At 45.5% G+C, this 13,493-nt stretch overlaps 1 protein-coding gene across 6 annotated transcripts in view; it reads left to right on the top strand.

The window, feature by feature from the left end:
- The window catches only part of gramd1a (GRAM domain containing 1A), a 43,169-nt gene that overhangs the window by 27,503 nt on the left and 2,173 nt on the right, over positions 1–13,493 (top strand). For 4 of the 6 annotated variants that reach the window (XM_042214520.1, XM_042214525.1, XM_042214523.1 and 1 more), the window contains 14 exons: positions 1,216–1,319; positions 1,478–1,573; positions 1,845–1,925; positions 3,363–3,481; positions 3,918–4,233; positions 5,267–5,420; positions 5,685–5,768; positions 6,266–6,412; positions 7,646–7,767; positions 8,894–9,036; positions 10,924–11,027; positions 12,456–12,686; positions 12,839–12,923; positions 13,280–13,291. In XM_042214520.1, the coding sequence (XP_042070454.1) occupies positions 1,216–1,319; positions 1,478–1,573; positions 1,845–1,925; positions 3,363–3,481; positions 3,918–4,233; positions 5,267–5,420; positions 5,685–5,768; positions 6,266–6,412; positions 7,646–7,767; positions 8,894–9,036; positions 10,924–11,027; positions 12,456–12,686; positions 12,839–12,923; positions 13,280–13,291 (1,798 nt within the window). The remainder of the gene's footprint in view (positions 1–1,215; positions 1,320–1,477; positions 1,574–1,844; positions 1,926–3,362; positions 3,482–3,917; positions 4,234–5,266; positions 5,421–5,684; positions 5,769–6,265; positions 6,413–7,645; positions 7,768–8,893; positions 9,037–10,923; positions 11,028–12,455; positions 12,687–12,838; positions 12,924–13,279; positions 13,292–13,493) is intronic. The other 2 variants (XM_042214522.1, XM_042214521.1) reach the window with 2 other exon arrangements.

The raw sequence follows: 13,493 nt of genomic DNA, 5'->3' as shown, positions 1-13,493 counted from the left end.
GCTGCTGCTCGGGTTGAGGTGGTTTTGGGCATCAGAATAGGGACAAGAGCTGAAAGAGGCGGCTGGGTGGGGAGGTGGAGTAAACGTTGCCCCCACTAACATACCCAGATGAACAGCAGACGTCGAATCTATCGAAAATCACAAATGTTATTCCTGTGTGCCAACAGCACACAGGTGCTTGAGAAACGCCATCTGTGGTTCCACACTGGTTTCTTTTTTGCTCTGAGAGGAGAACTATGCAGATTTAGTAGATTCAACACACGGAGACGCTCTCGAATGCAGGCCTGCAAAAGCCAGCAGCACATAGCAGCGACAGTTAAAGCCCTTTTTGTAGGTTGAATGCCAGTTGGTTGAAAGGTCTGCTTGAGCAGAAAGGAAGTGACATTAGTTCACCACAAAGAGGAAGGCTGCGATTAAACCATCAAGGATCAAAAAGCTCCGTGTGAGAAGCAAAGACGTAGGCTGCGAAGTGAAACTCGCTTTCGCTTCACTACAAAGAACTTCTTTGTTGTGTGACTTGGATCTTCTCTAACGACCAGCAGCATGACAGACAGGAACAGCAGTTCGTCACTGATGCTCTACAAATGTTTCCCAGGTGTCAGTGCTGGACGCTTTAGCCCCTTTTTCCATTAGTGTTTACTTCGATCGACTGGGTTTCCCCTGTAAACCAGTACTACCTAACATGTGTTTGTTGTCATAGCAACGTGTGTCCCGCAAAAAGGTGGACGTCGAGGCAACAGTATACCTGCTGCTCAGTCTGTGGCTTTTCGTCTGGCTCTGGGACCACTGCGTTGGTTTTGAAACCATTTCCCTCGTTGCTGAGATGCTCTCGTGACTCATCGAGTGATGTTACTGGCCAGCCAATCGGTGGCATGCAATCTGATGATGTCATAATTTAGTACCCGCTCGCTTGGAATCCCGGGCGAGCAGATACTAAAAGTCACAGGACCCGGTACCTAATGGGAGAACCGTGAAAACTGTGGTGACCCGTGGAATGGAAAAGGGCTTGTGAGTCTTGTTTGCTGCATCATCGCTCCTGCTGGACCGCAGGCTGATGCCATAATGATGCCGTAGACTCTCTGTAAGAGTTTCAGTCATTTTTCTCTGCCCACCAGCTCCGCTGCTAAGAGCCAAGTGGTGTTTACAACCTGTCTGACATTCATCTGTGGCAGCGTTGGCTGTTTTTGACATTTATTTCCGTCTGTCTTTTCTCAGACTACTCCTGCGCTCTGCAGAAGGATATTCTGCTTCAGGGACGCCTTTATCTGTCAGAGAATTGGCTGTGTTTCTACAGCAACATCTTCCGCTGGGAAACCACTGTAAGCTACACTGTGTACACTGGCGCACACCTTCTGCAAACTAATTAATGTCACACCTGCAGTCTGATAAGAGTGAAGTTTGCAGATCAATAAAGATGGCCTCTGCGAGATAAGAGCGTTGCACGCTGTAAAGCTTTCTCCTCTGCTTGTTGGTTCAGATCACCATCCTGCTGAAGGACGTTACCTCTATGACCAAGGAGAAGACTGCCAAGCTCATCCCAAATGCCATCCAGATCAGCACTGACAACGAGAAGGTCAGAGTCAAAGACGAATAATAAAAGAGACGCTTTGATTTACGAGGACATTCTGCAGCGGTTTAACCGTTGATAGTGTCAGCTGTTGATACGGTTCACTTCAATCTGTTAGAGAAGCGTTATGAAACGAGCTGACTCGGCTCGATCTTCACCGGCCGTGACGAGGCAAACGGGGGGAAACCGTCCGTCAAACCTGTTCTCACATTTTTGTTCTCTCTCCCTCCTTTTCTTCCTCCCCTCCTCCCTGTTCCGTTGATAATCACCCTCTCAGCATTTCTTCACATCTTTTGGCGCAAGAGATCGCAGCTACATGATGATTTTCCGCCTGTGGCAGAACGCACTGCTGGACAAGGTACAGCCTCCGCTCCCACCCTCCTGCTGGTTTGTGCTGCTAGTAGTTATCATGTCAGAATAGAGCAGGGTGTCAGGAAGCGTGGTCGTAAATACAGGGCTGAGAGAGCAGTTTCAATTACTGTTATCTGCTGACTTTTCTGCTCTGAGCGTCTGTGCAGAAACACAGCTTACTATTATCTCACATGGTAGAGAAAATAATGGCTGATTACTCTTTCCCTGGAAAAAACCAAACTGATCTTTTAGTTTAGTTTGGACCTCTGGTTTCAGGAGATGATCGAGAATGAACGGCCCTCTGAAACAAAATATTAAGGATGTCACATAAACCACTTCACGACAAGAATGCAGCTGCTTCCACCACAGCCAGCTGCTTATTGTGCATACATGTTTCTGTTGTGGTGTAGCTGCGCTCACAGCATCTAGTTATTGTTCGGAAACAATTCCTGTAATAAATCCTTAACAGACCGATCAGCATTCAGCAGGATATTGGGCTTTCATGCTTTGAATTAGCTCCAAGTTTATTAAATTTTGAAAAAAAAAAAGATTATTTTTTCCTTCCAGCGGTTTAAGATAAACTAAGAAAGTGTGTAAATAATTTGAGCCGTTTAGTTTCATTGACATCCTTCATTAACAACGGTTTTCAATGCTGTCGGCTGAGTTGCCAACATGCCAGTGTCTGTTCCCTGCAGTGGCAATAAAAGTTGGGCTGAATGTCACTGTTTTGTAATGCTGACTACTGTTTGCTCCCTTTTAGTGAATCAACACTTGATTCCACTTTGACCTTTCAGCAGTGTTGACATCCTGGTCTTAACTTGAACAGTTTGCTTTTATTTACGCTCCTCTGAGCAGAAGATGCAGAGGCTTTTGCTTTTAGAGATTTACAGGCCTGCGGCGTGTACAGGTGTTCACACATCTTGTTTTTAACTTTAGTTTAAGATTTCATCTCGATATTTGCAGCATGAACAAGATGGAAAAATAAAACACTGCACGCTGCTCACACAAATAAAACTCATAAAACACAAAAATGTTACAGCAAGGTGGGATAAAAGTGGTTTTTCTTTATTGTCATTTTCCCCCTGAGGTGAGCACCGGTGTGTTCATTTCTAATAACTGTGGTGTTTTTCAGTAAAACAGCAGCTGTGCTCTGAATGGGCCGCATGGCACTATATTTACCGTCGCCTCAGACGGAGTCGTAAAGTGTCCAACATGTTTGCACAATTGATTTTGATTCAAGGCTCATTGAGAATCAATAAAAAGTCCCACACTCTGTTGCACAGTGAACATCCCAGACTAATGCACGCACGCCGATAGATTTTGGCTGTCACACAAATCCTACTGCCTGCAGCTGCTGTTTCTACACTTGCAGTTTGACAAGACAAAGAGCTGCAGAGTGAACCGCGCAGGAACGCGCATGATTAAATGTCTGTATTTTCTGCAGTCTCTGTCCCCCAAAGAGCTGTGGCACATCGTGCACCAGTGCTACGGCACTGAGCTGGGCCTCACCAGCGAAGACGACGACTACGTCTCCCCCACCGCTGAACACATGAACGGCCTGCTGTGAGTGTCTATATGTAACCACCTCTAGTTATAGATGTGCGAGTTATTTGAGTCTTAACCATGTTAAAGCTGAAAACCTGCTTTTATTTTTTCCTCGTGTCACATTTTTATTGTTGGGTCAAGTTCTGCACGTCAACGATAAGTTGACTCTCTAATGAAAAAGACACAATATGCATCCCCGTCAGTGAGATTTAAGCTTATTTGTTACGTCTATAGTTAATTGGCAGTGACAGAGGCTATAATAGTCATTTTATTCTGGTTAAATGCTTAAACAGAAGAAGGCATGACAGACAAGCTTATTGGCGATCATTTAAACATACATGTAGCTTTAGGGGTCACGTTTCCATCTTTTTAAGCAAACAAGAAGACTCTGGGTTCTCTAACAGATGTTTTTCCCTTTCCCTCGCTGCGACGTTCCTGTTGCCCTGTTCTCCAGGCCGGGAGAGGAGTCTGGGTCGGTCACAGACCTGTTGGACCTGAGCTCAGTATCCGTTCCCTCCGCGGGCAGCTCTCCGCCTCCGCTGGTGCCATGCAGTTTAAGCAGTCCTCCTTCAGCTGCCAGCCTCGGCGGATCCTCTCCGCCCTCCTCTGCCTCCTGTCTGCCCGTGGAGGTGCCCTCCTTGTCGGGAAGCAGGCTCAGCTCCGAGCCCCTCGAACCCAGCCCGCCCAGCTCACACAGCTCGCTGCCATCCACCACCACCACCAACGCCTCTTTCTCCGCCTCCACCCCGGCCTCTGCTGCTGCGTCTTTTGTGAGTGTTCTTCACATTCAGACTATTTAATATGCAGGACGTGGCTGTCTGTTTGTTATACCTGGAGGGCTGGGAAGCAGAGCCAGCTGACCTTTGCTCTGCATGTTGAAACTGAATCTTTTGAATCTGTATTTGATGAAACACGCCTGAAGCTAAAAGCAGCTTATTTAAATTGCACTGCCAACGCTTGATCACGCAGTTTTGGGCCCTTTTATTCCCACGTTTGATTCATTACGATTATTTGTTCTAATTAATGAGCAAATCCAATCAGACACACTTATGTAACTGGATCCAGGATCTAAAAAACGATTAACGGGACCGGATTATTGCGGTTTAACCTGCTGGGTTTCTGTCTTATTAATTGGCATCCATCATTGAGCAGTTTTATTTTGTATTGTGCTTATTTTATCTACTGTTATCTATCTTGTTTTCAATGACTTGAATACTTGATCTTAAGTTTTATTACGTTTGCTCTTGTTCTCTACTCCTCTGTAAGCACTTTGAACTCCGCCCGCCGGCATGAAGGTGCTATACAAATAACAGGCTAGAGGGGAGTAAACATGATGGGGATGGTTCCCAATAGATGTGAGAATTTCTATTTTCTATTATATCAATTTAAAAATAAAAAAAGCAAATAATTAGTCGATTCAAAGGATTACATCTACATTTATGAGCACATTCAGGAGGAAAATAATAACGAGGCCTCCAGGCAAGAAGGAATTGATGGGAAATGTTTGTGTAGTCTGCATTCGTCTCTGTGTCCAATCAGCCAAAAGCTGCTGCTGCGGTTGTTTCTCTGCAGCCGTTATCTCGACGCTGACAGAGTGAATAAATGCAGCGCTGTGTCAACTCTGTGCCGGTTTCACATTAATTGGATGGCTACAGTGGTGTGCCTGCCGAGGCCACATCAGCACGAGGCCAGCCTCGCTGTGAGGCCTCTCAAGTCATATGACAATGGGGTGATCTCCCTCAGACCCCTCACTAACTGCCCTCCCATGTGCTCTTTCTCTCTCCCCCGCCTCCTCTGCATCAGACTCTGGAAGAAGGCGGAGACAGCCTGTCCGAGTCAGCCAATCACATGCTGCCCCCACCAACTGCCAGTCTGGGAAACCTCTCGTCATTGGACATCACCAACGATGAGGACCTGCCCACAGACCCCAGCAACTCGTCTGACACACAGGAAGAGAGTGAGTGTCGTTTGGGCAAAGAGACCACAAGAAAAGAGATTTAATTTGAATCTGTCGGTCGGCATAAATTTCATCTAAAAACTAATTCTGATAACATCTTAGAGCTTCAGTAAGACTCAGAGGTACCTTTATGTCGGTAACAAATGATATTAAAGTGGTTTCCTGCCCTCCTGATCTCAGGACAATAACTCTTTGCTCCGCTGCACGTCAGCAGTGAATGCAGGTTTTGTAAACATGAACATGCTGTACTTTGTCTCACTTCAGTTAAATCTGACCTGAACCAAACCGAAACGGTTCCCCGATCAGCTGACGCATCTACAATCACCTCCAAGCTGAGCGTGTTATATGGTGCTGTAGACGTTTACTCTACACCTCTCCTGCTGACTCTTGGCTTCACATTTGTTTGTTCTTGGACTCGGCTAGAGTGGCTTTGCATGATTCACTGTTCAAAATAATCCTTGTTATACTTACACTGGGCCTTACTGTGAGTTTAAGCTAATATTTTTGCGATTGGCTGTCGCTCATTAACAGGTTTAACAGCAGGTGGGTGTGGCTTATGTGCCTGAGATGGTCATATTGATACCCTCGCTCTGTGAACTAACAATAATGGGAAAAACATAAAGATGAGTGTTCAGAGTAGTCGGATTACTTATTGAGAACATCCAAAAACTGTCCTATAAAGATGCAAAGATGTAAAAACACATGTAACCCAAAGTTAGCCGTGTTTGGTCGAGCTCTGCCGTTAGTGACACTGTGACGCGCCTGCTCATGAACAAAGCAAACCTCCGTGGTGGAGGCAAATACTTTGTAGAAACATCAAAACAAACTTTTCTTTGGCCCTGCAGGTGAGGTGGAAGCGTTCTGCGCTGACCTTAGCGGGCGGCTGCTCATCAACACGGCGGTCCGCATGAGCGTGGACAAACTGCATGACCTGCTCTTCTCTGCTGACACGCACTTCATCCAGCACCTCTTCTCCCAGCGACACTTCACCGGTAGGTTAAAACACTCCTGAGAGTCAGGCCTGATGACTCACTCGTTTCATTTCGGTGGATTTCCATGATGTTTAATTACTTCTTCTTTTTTTAAACTAAATGAATAGATAAAGGTGAACTGGGCTGAATCTGCCGCAGTCATGCAGACACACGGTTTCATCTCGGCTGTCGTGTTTTAATTGTAGTTTGAAGCCCACGTTTTAATCACTAAATCAATAGCTTAGCCATACTCTGAGTCCCTTCTCCTGCTGTTAACCGTGTAGCTTTGCTGGATGATGTCATGCTCTAATGTTGCCCACAGTTAACTTCACTAACCTCCACAGTGCTTGTGTGAACTTGTTGCAGGAAGTTAGTGTGACAGAGCGAGTTTTTCCTGTTGAGACACTAACAGTTAAGGTTTGAAAATAAGTTCATCCACTCTTATTCTCAGTTTGCTGATACCTGATCTGCCAGCGTCCGTTTTTGTAGCTCCGGTGTTTGAAATTAAAACAAATTCTTCTGGAAATCTGATTTTGGGGATGTGATTACTGTTGTGCCGCTGCTGAAGCTCACCCTGTGTCCCACTGATGAGCTGCTGAAAAACCTGCTCCTCTTCTTTGTGCTGCGTCACTTTTCCTGTTTAGAATAGACTAGATAGAAGAATAGAAGAGAATTCAACTTTGTTGTCATTGCACATGTTACAGGTACAAGGCAACGAAATGCAGTTTGCATCCAGAAAGTGTTTTAGCCGTAATATAGATATATTACAGCTATACAGATATATTATATTATATTATGTTACAATGTACAGGGTATGAAGGTATAACTATAAGTATGTACAGGCTGTGTACAGGATATAAATATGAAAACTACACAGAAATATGAACTATGCACGTTATAAACAGTTGTAAAATTATAATGTTTGATAAACTGGCACTCAGAGTTGCCTTTGCTTTCATTTGTTGTATATTTTAGTGTTTCTCTGTGAAGCTGAGATGAAAGTGAAGCTGTGAGGCTGCTGGTTGGAGGCCCAGCTCGCTCAGGGACATTCTGTAGCTCTAACTGGGGCCTTCCTTTCTTTCTTCCTTTCTTTCTTTGTGTAAAGGAGCGTGCATTGACTCTCTCTCCTCGCTCTCGCACTCTTTCCTTTTCATTCATAAATTCGGAGCCTCGCGTGTTCTCTTTTTTGTCGCTCTCCCATTTTCACCGAGTCTCTCGGGCCCTCTCGTTACTCTTGTTCTCCCTCCCCTTCAGACCTGTCGGTGGGTGAATGGCAGCAGGACGGCAGCAGTGGGAACACCAGCCGTGTGCTCAGCTACACCATCGCCCTCAACAACCCCCTCGGGCCCAAGACCGCCCCTGTGGTGGAGACGCAGGTCAGTCGTCAGGACGAACGTTTCTGGCTTCATTGTGTAGAAACTGGAGGGGAGGTTTTATTTTGTATTGATGCTTCAACTAGCTCTAATTTGAGATATGAGAGAAGATGTTAGTACTCTGTTATTACGCTTCAATAATTTTGAGTCAGTTTAACTTTTTAGTTGAATTTGGAGACGTGTTCTGTCGGACACATTAGCATTTGTAGCATTCTGAGCTGTTGACCCATCACTTGAACACATTTAGACGTGTTTAATATAAAAATCCTCTATTTCGAGAAGCTGTGCGAGTGGAACGAGGATGATAAAGAGCAGCCAGGTGCTGCTGGTGCACTCGATTCACTGACCATCTGCAGAGGTTTTGACAGTTTGGAGCAATGTTTGGATAGATGAGGCCAAACTGGAGATGTTTAAAGCCAAAAACCAACACCTTGTAGCAAATGTCAGCGCTTTATGTTCAAATGTTCTGCAGTCAGATAGGAGCCATGCAACAGGACAATGATCCTTAGCAGAGAAGCAGCACTGTGGCAGGACCTGAGGAGAGCTGCACACAGCGGCTCACAAACCTCAAAGAAGAAGTTTTTCACTGCAGAGTCTTTATTTTCCACATGACCGTGTAATACGAGCACAAAGGAAGCAGAATAGGTGGGCTTCAATATTATCACTGATGATGATGATGATGATGATGATGTGATTATTATATTTACGGAGCATAAAGACAGTTTAACTACTGTGAGAGAGCAGTTTGGATTGCTAGCTCTGTAGCATGTTTGATGCAGGTATTGCATCAAACATGGGAAACTTGCAGCAGCATTAGTCAACAAACCGCAGCTAGCTAAAGAAGAGCAAGATAGATTTGCTGATAAATCAGAGTGGGGCCTCAGAGGGAACCACAGAGTGCGTATAACGGATGCAGCCATCATGATTACTAGTGTTGTTTTGTGGTTTTGCATGTTTAACATGAAGCACTGACTCAGAAAGGTTTTGACATACAACTGTGATGTTTAGGTTTTTTGGGGGTTTTTGGGGTGGGGCTCTGTTGGATTCACTTCCTGTCTGTAGTTTCTACGTGGAGTGAAAAACATGGATCCTGCATTGCACTAAAACTCCACCTTCTGCCTGCTTACAGACGCTGCAGAAAAGCAGCGCCCGGGGCGAGTGCTACGTGGTGGACTCGGAGGTCATCACCTCAGGCATCCCATACCAGGACTACTTCTACACCGTCCACAGATACTGCCTCACCTCCATCAACAAACACAAGAGCCGACTCAGGTTTGTGCGCTCGTGGAGGTCGCCCGGCTTACTCTTCACGCTCACACGGTGTCACTTAGAGCCACGGCCGAGCGAACAAAGGAAGAACTGAAAAAACACTCGAGCTTATTTATGCATCAGACGGGCTCCTTACTGAAAACACTGTTGGACTGGGCGCTGCTTTACTTGATGATACTGTGACTGATAACGTTCGTGATTAGATAATAATCCAATCGAGTACACTTCACTTTGTAAATTCATAACTTCCATTGCTCTAAAAGCAACGGGCAAGTCGCAGAATATCCAGTTTAAAAAAATAAAATAAAAGCAGTTATTAAGGGAAATAAGATTTCAGCAGAGCTCTGCGCCGTCTGTCCGTCCCTGATAAATGAGGACATCCAAACACGACAACATGAGCTGAGCAGGTCGACAAACACGACAGCAGACGAGCAGTAGAAGAAGTCATGATTGCATAAGTGGCTACAGGCTAATATTCTGTTAGCTTCCAGTGCTCGAATCAGTCCTTATTATGAAAATGCTGTTGGAGTAATAAGCAGCTGACGTACCGGAGACGCTGCTTAGCACGGCTAAAATGAACCACAGGACGGAGTTTGCAGCCCATGGGTGAAGCCACCGTGACATCATCACCCACTGGTGTCGAATGCTGTCAGTCAGATAATCCGTTAAAGAGCTCAAAGAGGCACCACCAGCACACACGGTGAAGCGCGAGGTCCACTTTAATGATTAAAAGCAGTGGAAAAGCTTAACGGACTCAGAAAACCTCCAAAAGTCTGAAAACGCAGACGGACCGAAGCCTCGTCAGGCCAGCTGTTTTCACCAAACACCAAAGAAACTTGGGTTTAGTTTAGTCTTAGTACACATTTTATTTTTAATCAAATAATAATATTTTGTTTAATTTCTGCTCAGCCTGTGAGCATGACTGTGATAGAAATGGCACTCCACATGTCTGAAGTCTTGACTGTAGCATTCCCAGACTGAAGAGCATTTTTCAGCATTTTCCACCAAAAGCAGCAGACGGTAGTTTCTCAATAGACCGTTATGCAACATGGCCTGAAGACAGCTTAGCTGAAGTAAGGGCGGTGGCTCTCCTGTTCCCAGTTATCTTCATCTCAAGCCCAAATGCAGCCAAGTTCATTCTGCTTTAGGCTGTAAATATTCCTCCTGGTCGTCGCTTTCTGTCTGATTACATGAACCTAAATATGAGATGTCGGTTGTTTTGACAGATGTCTTTCCCAAGAAATTGTGTCAAAGTTCCCACCTGGAGAGCGTTCACATTAAATATGCTCTCTGGATCATTCATAACCAACTTCAAGCATTAATATTCTGGCATACATCGAAGTTTGACGTCTGTGACGTAGAGTAACAGGAACATGCGTGGGTACCTGCGTGTTTCCTCCATTTTCTGCCAAAGCTCTTTAAAAAAAAGCATTCTGGGTGAAATATCGAATCATTTCACCATGTGGGGTAGGTTTGTACTTTAAAACACATACACAAAGCCACACTTTGTCGTTTAACCTGAAAACGGTATCAAAATCGCCCCTATTTTTGATTTTTAATATCCTCCCGATTCAGAGCTCGACTCTTTAGTCATAGTTGTACTTGCGTAATTCTCTGAACTTGATGCAGTTCTTTGGTAGACTGAAACACGCTAGCTTGCTAATTTTGTGAAATGCTCTTATACGAACGGAAGTTTGAGTTTGAATTATCAGATCAGACTGTAGAAAATGTAAGAGGCCCTGTGTGAAGTTACGAGCTGAGAAAAGTCCCGATTAAGACCAAAGTGATGCAGCGCAGGTTCAACTAAAGAGCTTTTCTTTCCAGAGAATAAAAATGATGCTTAAAAATGTTGCGCATGCTTTAAAAGTTCCTTTGCATCTCCTCTGGCAGAGTTTCCTCAGACATCTGCTACAGGAAGCAGCCGTGGAGCCTGGTGAAGGCGCTGATCGAAAAAAACACCTGGAGCGGCATCGAAGAGTACTACAAACACATGGGTGAGTCAGGGCAGCCGAGCCGCTGAGAGAAACAAACAGGAAATGCTTCATTTAAAAGAAAAAAGGATGCTTCCTGCTGCAGATCAGAGAGATGGAGGATTGATGTGGTTTGTAATGTGGCCGCGAGCCGTTTATCTACAACTTCAGGTTCTTTGAACAGAGAAAACTTTGAGAGCCGACAACGTTTGATAGTTTGCTTCTGTTGTCTCACACTGCACCGCACTGAACACGGTGAGCTTATATTTAGAGCAAAGTGCATTAAATTTATATTCAGATGTCTCAAATGTCAACAAATCTTTAGGTAATCCATTTCATGTAGGCCTTGTTTACCTGCGTCCACGCAGCCCCCTGGGGGCCTGTGATGGTACTGCAAAGAGACCACGAGCAGTCAATTAATATTCTTAAGTCTAATTTAAATAAAGAAAAAGGAAAAAAAATCTAATTTCTTGCTTTAAAAAGTGTGAAGATGATGCAAGGAGCAGAGATGTTGAAGGTAGAAGCTGTGACGAAGAGGGTGGAGTGGGCGGAGTGGGTGGAGACGAGCGTCAGGAGTGATTTGTGACACAAGGATAGCAGGAAGAGAGAAAGGGAAGTTTTGTGAGATGACAGTGGGACGGCTGTGACGTATGGTTGGGAGACGTGGCACTGACAGGGACGGGAGGCGGAGCTTGAGGAAAAGGGGAGGAGACTCCTGCAGTGACTCCAAAACAAAATGTTCTTTCAGGTTTTATGGTTTTGAATTTAAATATTTACATTTTCTAAAGAAGCTGAACTGATGAGGAAGCTTCACTAGAACTAAAGCTGATCTGAGCTCCTCCTGCAGCTCTGTTAATAACTATAAAGGTCTTAATATGGAGAATGAAACTGTTGATGGGGAATTAAATTACGTGAATCATTAGAAGCTGATTGAGAGAACATAATATCCCTGTAATGATATTATGATAACTCATTTTCTGCTTGTGCGCTGAGTGTAGTGGATGTTTAGGTGGGCCTCACGCTGTCCACAGATAAGCAAGACATGGGCGCTGACAGAGAGCATATCAGATATCAGAGCTTACATTCTGTCACGCCGTCACAAGCTCCGGCCTGTAATCAGGCAGACGTACACATTTTTCTGTACGTGTCTGGTCGCGGTCGTCTCCGGAGCTTTTAAAGAGCTCGCCTGGACGTCTGCGTGTGCGCTGATACTTTATGTAAAAGACAAACCGGAGCCATTAAGTTCATTTCTGTTTAAAGAAAGTCACAAAACAGACACGGGGGCTGCCAGTCCCACTTTCCAAGGTTTCAAATATAGTTTTTATTTTGGATAACATTCTTGAAACTGCATCAAATTTGAACTTGGCCGGACTCGGGCCGTGTTGTGACACCTCATGGAGCGAGGTATTTTCCCTCCGGTCTTCCATTCTGGGTTTTAAATCTCTCACGCAGAGAGCGAGGTGTGCAAGCTGGAGACACTCCTGCAGACTGAGGTTACCGTGATGACCACAGGCGAAGCGGTGGGCACCGACGCCGCCAAGACCCCGCCGGGCTTGCGCCGCAGGAAACGCACGTGCTCGCGGCGGCAGGGCGAGAGGGAGCGAGAGAGGGAAGGAGGAGGAGCGGGTGGTGGAGACCGAGGGGACAGAGGAGTGGGAGAGGAGAGGGACACGAGAGAAGCCGGTAAGTCCGCCCGGATACAGACGCAACCAGCGAGTCCCGCCTCTGTGCAGTAACGCCCTCTGGTGGTTGTGTTCGGTTTTCCAGCCGTCCAACACAACCTCACTGATTTCTAATTGATTCAGTAACAAAGTGTTCACTGTTGTGTCCTTTAGGCTCTCAGTTTATGAAGCTGGGGGAGCGATCGCGTGGCGGCGGGCACAACGGCATATCCACCATCCTCCTCATCGTCAGCTTCATGTAAGTGTTTGTGGAGTCGAGTGTGTGGATTGGATCTGTGGGTGAGCGTCGCTCTGTCTGTCCAGCATGTGTGGTCTTATTTAATCAGCAGCGGCAGAGACGGTTGTATGAGGAGGGGTTGTACTGTTGCACGGCGGCGTCAGGACCGGTGCACGACGTGTGCTCTCTATACTGTGAGCTGATCACAGCCCTGCTTTGATTGTATGTCTCTGGTTAAAGTAGCTCGCTGCTGCTCAGTGCGCTGCTGAATGTTGCTCATGCAGACACAATCGATCCTTCTGCTTACTAACGGCCTCACGATGCCTTTCTTGCCATTTCTCTTTTTCCCTCCTTTCTGCATTACTTCTTGTGCGTAGGATCTGTATCAGGTTCGTATGAGAGGCTTTAAACGTTACACCACTGGCTGTTTAAATATGACCTCTGAGCACAAACGTACAGGAAAAATCCACCGTTCAGGCTGAACGTGAAGCTTTGACAAATTCAAATGAAATGTGATGAATGAGGTTCATTTCTCTTCGGTCTAAAAGCACAGCTGCTGATTATTTTAAGCTGCTCTCATAAACGTACGAT

This window comes from Haplochromis burtoni, unplaced genomic scaffold, assembly GCF_018398535.1.
Source record: "Haplochromis burtoni strain Fernald_Lab_line unplaced genomic scaffold, NCSU_Asbu1 Contig_581, whole genome shotgun sequence".
NCBI lineage: Eukaryota > Metazoa > Chordata > Actinopteri > Cichliformes > Cichlidae > Haplochromis > Haplochromis burtoni.
The sequence above is the reverse complement of the archived record's forward strand: the minus strand, read 5'-3'. Positions and strand labels throughout refer to the sequence as shown.